This window comes from Erythranthe guttata, chromosome 2, assembly GCF_056151865.1.
Source record: "Erythranthe guttata isolate IM_541 chromosome 2, IM_541, whole genome shotgun sequence".
Lineage (NCBI taxonomy): Eukaryota > Viridiplantae > Streptophyta > Magnoliopsida > Lamiales > Phrymaceae > Erythranthe > Erythranthe guttata.
Window position 1 is genome coordinate 9,318,609 of NC_142534.1, and position 15,496 is coordinate 9,334,104.

General features: G+C 32.1%; 1 protein-coding gene across 3 annotated transcripts; it reads right to left on the bottom strand.

Annotated features, from left to right (window-relative positions):
- Positions 1-4,568: 4,568 nt before the first annotated feature.
- Positions 4,569-13,553, bottom strand: RECQSIM (RECQ helicase SIM). Of its 3 annotated transcripts, none has more exons than XM_088826916.1 (16): positions 13,437-13,553; positions 12,479-13,002; positions 12,174-12,393; positions 11,965-12,075; positions 10,679-10,868; positions 9,498-9,822; positions 9,029-9,249; positions 8,713-8,769; positions 8,015-8,095; positions 7,739-7,802; positions 7,551-7,650; positions 7,369-7,452; positions 6,685-6,772; positions 6,346-6,462; positions 5,873-5,965; positions 4,569-4,997 (listed from the first exon to the last, which is right to left on the bottom strand). In XM_088826916.1, the coding sequence occupies exons 2-16, from the start codon at positions 12,990-12,992 to the stop codon at positions 4,695-4,697; spliced, it is 2,568 nt and encodes an 855-aa protein (XP_088683042.1). In that variant the 5' UTR covers positions 12,993-13,002; positions 13,437-13,553; the 3' UTR covers positions 4,569-4,694. The 3 variants fall into 3 exon arrangements, with proteins under 3 accessions (XP_088683042.1, XP_088683045.1, XP_088683046.1); XM_088826919.1 differs by having other exon boundaries at positions 13,338-13,512; XM_088826920.1 differs by lacking the exon at positions 13,437-13,553 and adding an exon at positions 13,121-13,198.
- Positions 13,554-15,496: the final 1,943 nt, after the last annotated feature.

The window sequence follows — 15,496 nt, forward strand, 5'->3', positions numbered from 1 at the left end:
TTCCGAATGTTATTTTGTTCTATAGGATTAATTCGTAGAAATTAATTCTTTACCGTGCTTCCGTTCCGCGTCAAGTAACTTCGAAAAAAATCTTAAAAATCAATTTGTTCAGGGGCCATATCCAAATCGACATCTAGCTTAAGAGGCTTTTAATCCATTTGTTCAAAGGGAAATTAGCTGGAGGTCCATCAAAAATATTCTCTATTGCTATAAGGACAGGCGGATTTTGTATGTTTGCTTAAGGTCCATGTGCGCTCTTCGTCATGCATTTGCCGCTAGGTCTGGGATCTCTTTAACGGAATTTGCTAACAGTAACGATGACGCGGTGATTAGCACATCTGAGTTATATTAATAAGCCACAACTTAGTAATATTAATAGGGTAAATAGCACTTAACCCCCTTGTGGTTTGGACATTTTGCACATGACCCCTTTATAATATGAAATTAGGCTCATTACCCCCTTCTGCCTTGGACATTTTGTACATGACCCCCTTGTGGTGTGAAATTATGCACATAACCCCCTTAGGTTTGATAGAGGTTGCTTATGTTAACTCCATTAACAAAAAACTGGAAAATAGAAAATTACCCCTAAAGTTTAGCCAAATTGCAACCATACCAACCGTTCGTTGGTTACTCTATCAAGTCAAAATATCTCGTTTTAATTTAAAAATAACTATATAACTATTCTATAAAATGAAAACGCTTAATGTATTTCTTTGTAAAATGAGAAATATAATATATTATTGTGTTTTTTTAATTTTGCAGCACAAAAGGTATATGATACCAGTTATTGTACGGTTGACAATTTATTCAATTTTAGAAACCAATTCTAAAATATCATATGCTACAAATCAAATATAAAAGGATTAAACTTGATATAAAATTATGAACTATCAATTTCTTTATTCAATTATAATTCGGTAAAATAATTCTACATATTTCAAAAGCTTTAATATTATTATGAATTATGATTATTATTTATTATTTTCTATATAATATATTATATTATATCTGTTATCAAATTTTAACTTTTTTTAAGAAACAAATTCTTGATTTTTTTTTCTTCTTTTGGAAAAATATAAAAAAAATATTCTATAAAATTGAAATGAAAATTAAATTAAAAAAAATATAATGCTAAAATTAAAATTAATTTCTTGACTTTCGAAAATAGAAAGCAATATGATATTTTGGTCTTTTGCAAGAATTAGTTTGACCTTTTTCTACACCCACTCTCTTTTTTGGAGATTGAGCTTCACTTGCCGTTAAATTGGATGGAAAATGTAACTGAAGCTACCTCTATCAAACCTCAAGGGGGTTATGTTCCTAATTTCATCTCATAAGAGGGTCATGTGCAAAATGTTCAAAGCACAAGGGAGTTATGTGCCTAATTTCATATTATAAGGAGGTCATGTGCAAAATGTCCAAACCACAAGGGGGTTAAGTGTTATTTACCCATATTAATAAGCAACAACTTAGTTAAAATGAACTCAAGAAAAAACTAAAACAAAAATAGATGTATCCCACAACACATACGCAACTTACACACACAACTTAGAAAACTTATTTACAGAGCGTAATTACATAACGAGCAAAAGTTAGAAAAAACACATGTTTTTTATGTAATTTTACTATGAAGTTAGACATCTTAGACAGCTTAGACATCTTAGTTGCACTACTTAGACACTTTAATTACACAATTTAGACAGCTTAGTTAAAATAAGCTGAAGAAAAAAACTTAAATCTTTGATTCGTACATCACGGTCAATATTACCATCAACATCACCAAACAATTCTTCATATTTTTTTCTTTTCGGTTTCCATGATTATTAAATTACAGCGGAGATGAATGTGTGTAACCAAAATTGTATGTGGTGCGTGTGTGTGGTTGTGTATGTGTATATGCAGGCGCGTGATTATGTGTGTGTGGTTGTGACAGAATTTCGGCAATGGCAACGATAAAAAGCGGAGGCGGGGCAGATTTGACATAGTGCAACAAGATTGGACGGAATCTGACGGAGGCAGTCATATCTGACGGGATGAAGGCGCGTTTGGTGAATAAATGACTTTTAGCAACTTGCAAAAGTTCGCTTGTCCTGATTTGAAAGGGTATTACGATGGAGGGGTGTTTAGCAAATTGCCCCATGTTTAAAAGACTATTCTTTTTTTGAGTAAATTCAAGTCCATTACAAGGGGAAGTAGGGGAGGGGGGGACTCGAACCCTAGACCGTTACCCTATTGGTAAAGGCTAGGTACCAACTCTCCTAATGAGGGTTGGTGTTTAAAAGACTATTCAATATATATATATTTGTTGAGGGGCCATGTGGCATTATGAAAATATATATTTTCCCATAATATAAGGGGTTAAATACAGTTTGCACCCTGAAAGTATAATATTGGTAACACTTACCCCTTAAAGTTACAAATGTAACACTTACCCCCTCATTAATGAATTTAATAGTAAGACTTTGACTTTGAATGATCTAGCATTATTTCTTCCCAAAATACCCTTCAAGCCATTATATAAAGATACATATATAATAATATCTTTCCAAAATAATCGTCTATATCGATAATTTAGCAGATACATTATAATCTTTCAGAAAACAAATTTTCTAAAATACAATACTTATTAAAAATATTATTTTGATTTATGTTTAACTCCACATTTGAATTAGTATACGACCCTAATATAAACAAAAATCTCAATTATTAAAGTAATATAAAATACGTTAAATATTTGTAAGAAAAAAAAATATTATTTTCAAGACTTAAATGTCCAACCCTTTTTTACAATAATTATTGATTTAAAAATTTATTTCATAATTACTTGAATTTAAATATTTAGACGTTCAAATTGTAATTTGTTATTAACTTTTGAATACATTTTGTGATTCTGATAAATAAAAAGTGGGATTATTATATTAGAATCATATACTAATTAAAATAACAAAAAAATGAACATAAAAATGAAACCAAAATTCAATTTTTTTCATTCGTAAATTTACAAAGTAAAACAAAAAATAAAACCAAAATTCATTTTTTTTCATTCGTAAATTTACAATACTGAAATAACAAATTTAAATTTTTGATAGGTTGTTGAATTTTTTTACTATTACATATTCATTGTTTATATAAGGTCCCCTTTATATAAATGGCTAGGGCGCCACATCATTTAAAGTCAAAGCCTTACCATTAAATTCATTAATGAGGGGTAAGGTCATCTCCAACAGTTTGTCTAAAAATGGTTGTCTATATCTATAATATAACCAATGAACAGTGTTGTAGCACTCCACTTTTAACATTGCACTCCAACAACATTGTTTATATTTTACACAATTATTATATTTAATTATTTTTTATTAAATGGTTTCTACATGATATTCAATTATTATAAATATTATAAAATGTGTATTATTCTAAACAATATATTTATATGTTGAATCTTTAATAATTTTTCTTTTACAAATTTATTTCACTTTTATTTTAGTTAATATACTAATAACTAATAATACTAATGAATAAGTATACAAAATTAACTTTAAATTTGATAAAATAAGTTTCAATAACTTAATTATATAAATTAATAAACATTAAAATTTTATAATTCTTTATGAATTTTTTTTATGTTAATTAAAACGATAATGTTTTTCTAATTTTAGTTATTATTAATACTAAGTAAAATAGTAAATTTCATCTTTAGTACATTTATTTGCAAAAAAACAAGACAATATAAAATATTTTTTAATGATAAATATATTATAAAGTGCAATATAATATTATTTTAATATTTCCAAGATTTGCTAAATTGTAGTTTTGGTTTCTCAGATTTGAGAAGCCAAAGTTACAATTTAGCCAATTTATTATTTATGCATTTTGCTCTTGGAGCTTACATTTTTGCTATTGGTTGTTCATATTGGGTAAAATATGAGTTTGCATAACACTTTTGAAGATGCTCTAAAAACCACATATCCAACAACAAAATGCAAAAGCTTAGAATGTGTAAAAATTTAACTTTGGTTTCTCAAATTTGGAGAACCAAAATTGTTTTTTAACAAATTGTGTAAACATTTAAAATTATAAAATAATCACACTAAATCCCATTTAACCACAAAATATGGTATAAATACTCTAAGTAATTTTTTTTTTAATTAATAAAATTACCGAAGTTGAAGTTATATTGACGAAATATTTATATTTAATACTTCTTTGTTAAGACTATTAAAATATTAGTTATTATTATTATTTTGAATAATTTTGTAAATGGTTTTTACAATACAGTTGGAATATTAAACTTGAAATATAATTTTTTAAATTAATTAAAAAATAAAAATTTGCAAAATAATAAAATATGATAATTGTGTAAAATATGAACAATGTTGTTGGAGTGTGATGTTAAAAATGGTGTTGTATAACGTTGTTCATCTGCTAAATTATCGATATAGACGATCGTTTTTAAAATAGCTGTTGGAGATAGTTTAAGTGTTACATTTGTAACTTTAAGAGAGTAAGTGTTACCAACCCTATACTTGGGTACAAGCTGTATTTAGCCCTAATATAAGTTCCAAGAATTTTGAAGAACAAAAAGATAATTGGTTTACATAAATTTAGAGTAGCAAATTTATTGCTTCCATTGAAATTTGAAAAGCTTTCCTGTACTCTTTTAAGCTACTAACTCCAAAAACAAATTGTCAAGCTCATTTCAATTTTCTGAGTTTAGCAGATAACCTACCTCGAACAGTGCTCAAATTAGGCTTACGTTTACGAGAGTTTTGTTTCCTCGGCTTTCTCCAAGTCTTGTTTCTCTGTAAGCGCTGATTACGAATCTCAGGATCTGCCCACCCTTTTCCCCATTTTGAAAAACTCGAACAAGATTTGGGGCTTCTCATTGACAGCTGCATATCTGCTTCCGGGTAAACATGGAATGGCTTTTCCAACTCAGACTTCAAATATTGCAGCCCGGAATCTGCTATTTCCGGATATTTTATTTGAACATGGCTCTGCAGATTACAATACCATGATCACTCATTATGTTGTGTGGGTTGTCAGATTTACTTCCGAAAGTATATATATATATATATATATATATATATATATATATATATATATATATATATATGTTCTAATGCTAAGAGCACAATCGTATCAGATTGCAGAAAAAACACTTGACCAAAATAAACTAGGCATAGCATAGCACAAGATAGTTTTCGGAGAATATTGGTAAAGAAATTCACAACAGTTAAAATGATTAAAAGTAGAACCTGTATTGGTATTTTTAAGATGGTGAAATTAACAATTAAATTACATCAAGATTTTCTTAAAAAGAATGAGGAATTTGTATGCAAGGTCAGACTTATAATGTATACTGCAAAGATGGACAAATAATCATGCTTTAGGCGCACGCAACAACTAAAGTAGAGAATGAAGAATCAATTAGTTTATGAGTTCACTTGGAGAATGCTCTTGCAATCAACATAAAATCAATTAGTGTAACAATGTTCAACAATTTCATCCGAGAATAGGCAGCCATTAACTCAAATCTTTCCCTAACTGAAAAACACCTAGGTTTTTTTCTCAGGCCAAAACTCGACGTGGAAATTCGCCATTACCTCTGTTTGTGTATTATGGTGGAGAACGCAGATAAAAAAGAATCCAACTACGTGGTAATTGAGTAGCTGAATTTTCAGTATAACAGCATTTTAATAACGTGACATTTTAGAGAGAGAGAGAAGTTTCTCAAACAAAATACTTGTAACTTTCTACAATCAGTGACAAATCCGAAAAATCATTAAATATCTCCTATTGTTTGAGGACTTGATAAAATGGAACAAATAAAAGTGTTATATGACACTAAATGAATTAATGAAGATCATACCTTGTCATCTCCATCTCGAATAAACCCTCTATCTTGTAATATACGGGCAAGACCACGCCACCATAACAAGTCACTCGCAGCAAATGTGTCATTCTGCAACACCAAAAGCATTGTTGAACGAACATATAGGTTTTTCAGCAAGCATAAATGAAGAGGAAAACAAGTAGAAGAAACAACAATACTGTTTAAGAGAATAAAATCATAAGACAAGGAATATATATTAGCCTTTGATTCTTCATGAACCATTCAGTGTTTCTTTGGGAATATATATATATATATATATATATATATATATATATATATATATATATATATATATATATATATATATATATATATATATATATATATACATGTATTTCTAAAACAAAATTCCGTTTAAGAAATGAATATTATTTAGAGAAGCCTTTTTACATTATTAATAAATGTTAGAAATGAATATATTGTCTGCATGAGCATTTAAGTAGATGTACCTGTTCCCTTATCCTACTCACAAATGCCCTAATGTTTGATTTTTCCATCAATCTCCTTCTGCTTCTGGAGCTCTCAATGGGATCATCATCATAATCACATAACCCATCTCCAAAATTCTGGAAAATAAATGTATAATATTACACATGCACAAAATCAACATCTATAAGATTGTTTCACAACAGAAAATTATTTGATTTCTTTTATCTTTCAAAGAATTTCTATAGGATTTAATGATCAATCAAAAAACATAATATGGTTTTTCTATAAATTTTTGGCAAAATTCAGAAGAAATAATCTGTAGCACAAGGATAGAATATTATGGAGTCAACTGGACTCACATAATGCGTGGAAATACACTTCAATAGTTCTGTCGCTTCAACTTTCAGATCCTGAATTTCTGGAGGCCCATTGATGCAGACATCACATCTGTGCATTAAAACAAAGCTAGATTATGTGCAACTAAAGTTTCATGTACCTCTTAGCATAATTAGTTTGTCCAAATACAAGAATGTAATATTGATACATTTAAATATACTCAAGAAATCGTGCTCAGAAAACATATAAACGAATGAATAATACACTGTGTATTATGAACTAGTGTTTGCATTTGGGACTTATTATACACACAGAACATGCCGGAATTTTTTTTCAGATTTTGTTTCCTAGCAAAGACATACTCACCTTAGATCTATAGATAGCATGCCAGACTTAATCACATATTATAATAATGTACACTTGTAGTCTCACATATGCAGGAAGCATCGAAAAACCATGCATACAATGTGCATTAACGAGCAATTTGCAACTTCTTTCATCTAATCAGAGAATAAAAGTGTTGTTTGGAAAAGGAGTCCAACAATAACTAGAGAGTCTCACTGGAGATAAGAAGAAGAAGAAAGCACAAATTTCAATAACATGAAGATCTATTTCTCGCAGTCAAATAGTGTTATATTTTTTTTCTGATATTACAGCCTTAAAAGGTGAAGTTTGAGGAAGTGTGTAATAAGAGAAACGTGACATACAAGAGACATTTGTCCTGATAAAACTCCTCGCCGAAGTATTCTACAAGCATTTTTGCTCTGCAACAAGAAGTTCTCATTCCATACCTACAAGTTGTTGGAGGAAATGATATGGCGGCATGTACACAAGGAACTGATTGAAAAATGTAGTGCAGAATGTAAAAGAAAAAAAAAATGATATTGACCTGAAGCAATCGGATAACATATTATACGCTTGCTTTGTCTGTTCTTCACTTCTTTGACTTGGCAAAAGTGTAGGCATTCTTGATAGATTTGCATATAGGACTACTCGAAAGAAATACAAAAGTTATCATATAATGTCCAATCATGCTTTCAAGTATACATAGTTTTATGCATAACAAAACATATTTACCACAGTCTGCTAATTTTCCATCCCGACCTGCCCGACCAGCTTCTTGGTAATATGCTTCCAAGCTCTATAGGGAATATAGTTATTAAAAGAACTGTGAAACAACGAAAATAGTACAGCCCCCTAAAACGTAAGGTGAAAACACATAATCATAAACATGTAACGGGCGGGCGTATATAACCTAGATGTCAACTTGTCAACAAAAGAAATGCTTGCTTGATAGATTATTAATAGGAAATTAAATATACACGTTGCAAAATAAAACTGCAAGATGTTGACCTGTGGCCAACCATAATGAATGATCCTCCGGACGTTCGACTTGTCAATTCCCATACCAAATGCAATAGTTGCTACAACCACCTGCAAGAAGAAGAGAGTGTATGATTCAGCTCTTAGAACCTCACGGCTCACATACCAATACAGTTAGCCTTTTCGGATTAAAGTTCCTGTATTTTGACAGACGATACATAATAACAGGCCCTCAGAGGAAACCCAGAATCTCACTAATTTCAGTACCAGGTTTTACAAAAGTATTAAATAACAATTTACTGGCTAAATCTACAATTTATTGTTCAAAGCAAATCAAAGGCTTGGTTGGCGGTAGAAGACACAGATCATCTATTAGGAAAATGCAAAATTGAAAACAAAATATGGATCTGAATTTGCATAATAATTTATGTTTATGTGCTTCCTTAAGTTCAGATGTCCAATGACAATCCAGACTTATCTGACACTTGTAGTATTAAATGACGACTTTTCTGATAAAAACAAGATGCCGCAATGCATATAGTACAACATCGGGTACTCTTCAAGCAAAGTAACATAGTACTTCCAAAAGAGAGTGATTCAATGCACAATTAAACAGATATGGAAAAAAAACAGTTATCCACTATGAGATGAAATACACTTCTCCAGCTACACAGCCGAATCAAAGAATAAAGACAATACCATAACTTGTCATTCAATTTTTCTGCTACCTGTAACTCATCTTCATGAAATTCTTTGTGAACCTGCCTGAGATGTGACTTTGGCAACTACAAGGAAACGTAAGCAGATAAGTTAACAAAACAACCTCAGATAGATGTTGAAAACAAAACCTATTGTGACATAATACAAAAATACGGCAAATGCTTTATATGTGGGATGATGGCATGTGAGAAGCGAACTTTCATATCAAAACAATAAAAAAAAACAAAAAAAAAAAAGAGTTCTTTCCCAGAAAAACGAAGAACATTGTTTAACCAAACTTAAACTGTTGCACAGTTAGCAAAATATGTGGAATGATACTGGTACCTTGGCATTATAAGCAGCAGCCTTTACTCCGAAGTTTGATAGGAACTTTGTTATGCTCAAAGTTTCTTTTCTAGTAGGAGCATATATGATTGTTGGTCCATCTTCCAGATGTCCTTGAGGGAATAGTGGTCCTTCTGCATCCCTCAGCAGATCTCGAGTCTCATCAGTCTTGCAATTATTGAAGTTTAGGAGTGGTTTCCCACAAAATTCACCACAACAAACTGTACCAATGTCAGATACTGTTACATATTTTCATCAATGTATAAAGATAAATGCAGTGGATCTTTACAACATTGAAAACTGAAAATACAGAGATTTGAGTTATTGTATCATAGCACTTGGGGTTGAATAAAGCAATAGTACATCTGCATTGGTCAATGTAAGAAAATTCTAGGAATCTCGAGCATTTAATTCCTCTTCGAAGATTGAAAAATCAAAAAGGAGAAATATTCCAGAATTAGTTCAGTACCATCCAGGTCATCTACTTCTTGTATTTGATCGCAATCATCTTCCAGGTACTGAACTGACAACTGTTTATCATTTGGAGAGGCCAAGAAGTCATCGTCATCATCATCTGACAAGTCATAATCATCGATATCGTGTTCTTGATTTTTGCAGATTTCATCTAGTCTAGATGTGGTACAATCGGAGGAACCGCTTGGGTTTTTAGAGGAATTATCAAGATCCGTTGACATTAGTTTTTGGAAAGATTTCCGGTTTTTTGTATACAACCTTATCAACTCACTGAAATCCTTCTCATAGGAAGATATAGATGAAGTTCTACTATGCCTCACCTGCAAGTGTGGGAATAAATATCTCATTTTTTTTAACTAAAATGTGATAAATAACAAGCTGCAATCAATGTATATTTGAAAAATAAATTAATATTCCTCATCCATATTAACAATAACTATAAGAATTGCAATGATATGCTGATTAGTGCAAGAAAATAAGTAAACACAATAACAAATTAATGACAGTTCTCAATATTGATGGATTTAATATGATAATTTAGGGTATTATTTTACATGTGATTTAATATGAAATGATAGTTGAGTACCATTTCGCCCACCACAATTTAAGAGATAATTGCTTATAAGTTACAAGTTCTTATTTACATTTTCTCTATAGACATTGTGATCAAATGAGCAAGATAAGCTAAAGTTAGATTCACGCTAAGATAGATATTCATAACGAGTAAGAGAAACATTAAAAATTAGTAATAGTAAAGAAAATAATTAAGAGATACTCGAATGACTTGCTACCCGAATGTCACTTAAGGATCATAGAAATATTTTCTTTCTCAACATACTACTTGACAACATTTATTGATTGATTTTTCGGCACGATCACGAATACACATTCATATTTTTATTCATTTTAAAAACTAAAATTTCTAGTTGTTTTGACACTCTATGGAGTTGATTGACACCTCAATCTCTATTACTCCAACCACGCTGTAACTTTTGGTGTAATCACAAGTGTTGGCACAAATAATAGCAGCAGCAGTAGCAGTAATAAATAATAACTACAAAAACGATCTAGTGGTAATAAAGGATGACAAAATTTAGAATACAGGTTGACAAAGAGAAATAAAATCACGAAAGTCAAGTACCCGAATGTGCAACCACATAGAAACACAACACTTACAGAGAAACGAAGATTTGGTCGGAAAAATGAAGTGATAACAATTTTGGTGTTCTTTGACATGCATAATGACTTCAGTATGTCTTCTCGAACGCGAGTAGTAGCAGTAGCAGTCAAAGCCATCAATGGAATGTCAAACTTCAAAAATTTCAATTTCTGAGCCGTGAAGTTCTCTCTTAATACAGACAATCGCCTAAAATATTTTGGAAGAGATGAGAGTAATTTTTTTCATACCCTATAGATCAAAGTTTCATAGAGGGACAGAAATTTGAAAGCAATAATTTGATCGATACATATAAATGAATAAGTGCACGTCTGCATATATACACACCTATGAACAAGAAAGTTTTACCAGTTTAGCATGGCACTTTAGATAAACCTCATCCGTTTGTTTAAGAAGCGTACATCTACACATAAATAAATGTGCATATCCATGTGAGCAACATTCCATATCCTAATGTCTGAGTTATTCCATATGGCGTAACAAAGGCCTTTTCCTCACTTCAATTCCTCAGATACACTTTCATTTTATAAATTCAAAATTTTAGAACAAGACTCGTTGTTGACACGTTTAATGATGAAAAGGTTCAGGCTTTACTTGGGTTGTTTTGAAGGGAAAACAAAAATGTAAATCGTTACAATCTCACTAAATTGTAGAATTTAAAGATTTTAAGGATTTTACTCGCAAACTTGAAGAACTAGTTACAATCTTAAAACGTCAAAAGAATAATCATTAGTGAGATTTTAGTGATTATTCCAAAACGTTTTAGGATTTTAGTGAGATTTTAAGAATAATCCTTTTTAAGGATTTTAAAGATTTTAAGGATTTTTACAACTTTTGGCGTCTACTGTTGTTGCACTTCAAATGTTAGTGAGGCTTAGAAGATATTAGCAATTATTCCAAAACATGAAAGAATATGCATGACATAGACAGTAAGCAGATCTCTATATTTGACAGTCAAAAACATAAGATAGATACAGTTTTATCAGAAGCACTCAGCCTATATGACTATAGTTACCAAGATATCCTCTTGTAGTACAAAAAGCTATATGGTGAAATCAAATCAATCATTGGCAACTTAAAATTTGACATCAAAGATCAGCAAAGACGAAAAAAAGTTCCCAAAAGAGTAACTAACAACAGCAGTGCACACCTTCCTCGTTCTCATTTGCAGAGAACTCTATGAGAACAGTTGCAAAACACTAATTAATATTCAGGAAGAATACCATGAAACATATTTAAGGTAAGAGTTAGAACTTTAATTGGAAGAGAAATGAAGGATATAAACCTGTAGTCAGGTCGAAAATCATGACCCCACTTAGAAACACAATGAACTTCATCAATCGCAAATAATGCAATCCCGTGACTTTCTGCAAGGCTCTGAAGTGGTGTTATTAGCCTGCCAAAAAATAAAAAGAAATGGATGATATTATTATCTTTCAAAACTTAAAGATGCATTATGAGGAAACTTGTGTAACAGCAAACACGAGAGTTCACCTTAAAATTGTCTCTGGGCAGGCATAAATAATGTTATATTCACCACTCATTGCTTTATTTTCAACACTTTTGTCAATTTGACCGGATCCGAGGAAGCAAGCTGAAATCCCATGCTTCCCTAGTTTCAAGCACTGATCATGCATCAAGCTAATTAGCGGTGAGATAACAACCACCACCTTCCCAGATAATAGTGCTGGAACCTGAAAACATAACGATTTTCCTGCCAAAAACAAAAGTATGAAATTCCTTTGAGAAATGGAAAATGTTATTGCTCAGTGGAAGGAAGGGGCAAGAGTGAAAAATACCAGATCCAGTTGCTGCAAGAACTAGACAATCTTGGTTAGATAGCCAAGCTGCTAGAACTTCCTTCTGAAATCCCTTCAAGGATGAGCATCCAAAACGTTTGCGGATTACATTATTCACCTCTTTTACCCAATCACTTCCTTTTGAACTCGTATTCACGATTGAAGAAACTTCTGGTCGTTTTACATTACCTATCAAGAAATTTGTTTTAGAGGTCGATGCATCAAATAAATCAGTGGCCTTGCTTCGTTTGGATTTCAGGTGCTCTGTTATGTTCTTTTGGCGCATTTTGCCAGAAGATCGAAGTGATTTGTCAACAACTTTGTTTTCTGTGAGACATGCGGAAGAGGTTGAAGCACCACCATTGTTTCTACAAGAGTTGTTCAAGATAAACTCAATTACATTATCCAGCGACAGACCCACTGCTTTTATGGCTTCTGTAATGTCTGAGATACCAAACCCCATTTCAACCAATTCCGCTATCATGTGATCCGAATTTACATTACTCCCATCCATTTGCGATAAACTACGTTCAGCCAAACACAATAATATAAATCAAGTCAGATCAAAATTATTAATTGACTATTTAAAACCAAAATTGTTGGACAATGAAACGAGCAAGATTAGGGCTCAACAACAATTACATGAAATGGGAACGAAGACCCAAAATTATAAGTTAGAAACGTCTGCACTGTATTCATTCACTCAACCCCCTACAAACAATACATAGAGAAAACCATTAACAATAATTTCATTAAAACAAAAGTTCAACACATTCATCATATATTGTAACAAATTACAAAATCAGCGGAAACAAATCGAACAGCATTTCACTATATCATTTACAATAAATACACGCACATCTAAACACGTATGTATAGATGATTATCCACCAAGTTTATGATGTCTTCGTACAATTCTAACCCAGATAGAGTTCGAATTTACATGGTGAACCCGTACCTAAGGAATGGGAATGGTAAAATCGCGCCAGAAACCACGGTTCCTAAAGAGAAGAGAACTAGCGACTGCTGACGACGTCGTTTACTTCTCTCATATCAAACTATTCTTACGGCCAATATTGTTAAAATTTGCTTTAATTTATCTGCTAAAACTTTAATCATAGTTAGTTTCTTTTTGTTGTTTATTTGAGTTGGATGGGATAGGCCTAGTACATGTAATTGGGTTGGGCCTACTCAAACTCGATTGTTCGGCTTCATTTTATTTGAGTAGAGTCTAACTAACTATGATTCTGACCAAGTTCGATTTTATTTTATTCTTTTACAGAATATTTGTTTTTCTTTTTTGTCTTTCTTCAAGTTAGCATTTTATACACTATTATAAAAAAAAACTTTTTTCCTTTTTTTTCTACATAATGTTCAAAATTACAAATAAGAGCATACTATTTTTTTCATTTTTTTATTTCAGTTTACATATTTTTCATTTTTTCTGAATAGTATGGTAATATACTACGGTGTACTATGATTTACTATTTCAAATCCTAGCAGCAAATAACTCCCAAACGTCGCAAACCCTAACAACCAACGCAGTTGCCGCCAACAATCGCAGCCGTCGCGACCGTAGTCACCTACCACCACATTTAGAAAAACCTAGATCTGTCATTTTAAATGCAAATCAAAAGAAAAATCTCTTAAAAGATAAGAAAATCAGATGCAATTGGTCAAAATTATTCCAATGACATCCCAACCACCATAACCACAACACCTTGCCGCTGTCGCCTCCACCACGACTTCCTCCACCGTGAAAGAAAAAGGGGGAGAGAAAGGGAGATAGAAAGTAACGTGTGTGTGTGTGTGTGTGTGTGTGAGAGAGAGAGAGAGAGAGAGACAGAGAGAGAGGTTTCTCAAACAAAATACTCGTAACTTTCTAAAAATTAGGAAGTCCAAAAGTCTTCGTGAATTCAAGAATTCTCGAATTCCAGGCTGTCTGGACGCCGTTGCCCGCCGCCCGAAGTTGAGATGCCGCACGGTAAATATTCTGGTGTTGTCATAGAATTTGTAGCTATGTTCTGAAATTTATATCTTCATCTGGGCTACTCCGATTGAAAATCCGAATGGTCGGATTGTAGTCCAGCGAGTACAGGAACATCCACTAATAATAATTCAGCTCAATCAAACTCTAGACAAATCCGTGATGATAAAAACACCATAGTCGCGCATGAAAATCCGAGAACATATATGCACTATTTTATCTAACTAATTTCTATCTAACACTATAATCTAGAAAATTTATGAAGAATACAAATCGCAGGCACACGATCTTCCATCAATATCACGCGATGGGAATAATAAATCGACAAATAACCACTCACGAGGCAATGGGATTCAAACACATAAAGCAATTAAAATCATAACCATGATAGCGGAATTGGCTAATCCTGCAAAACCAATCAAGGGTCAACATGATGAATTCCGAAGAATTAATCACATAGGACATAGATGCTCTGACACCAATTGTTAGGATCGTGGGTACTAGGAGACAAGATTAATTCAACGAGATTCAGTTTTCGCCAAATTTTTTTATTAAGCATAATCATGCAGATTAGGTTCTCGTGATGTGGAATTAAATTTAATATATACTTACATATGGATTACGAAAATCCTTATTTGTGCCTCTTTGTTTTCAGCTTCGGTGCACGAACGATGATCCACGCTAAGCTTTCCATTCTTGTAAAGTTGCTGCCTGAAATTTGTAGCCATCTTTCTCCGCCCATATCTCCGTGACGGTTTATCTGATGGAGAAACTCTTCGCACAAATTGTAGCTCCATGAGTCAGGAAGCTACTGTCGATATTTCAACCCGATCAAACGAACCGGTTGATTTATGATGAATTTCCTCGCGGGACTGCTCATAAATTTTGGGAATAAACTTAATCTCACAAGAACTCTCAATCTTATGTTGTATATCCGGGATTAATAATTCAACAAGGGTGGGCTTGTAGTCGACAGTACAATTATTGTAAACACAATAATACGACTATCAACCACATCAATAGTATTATTT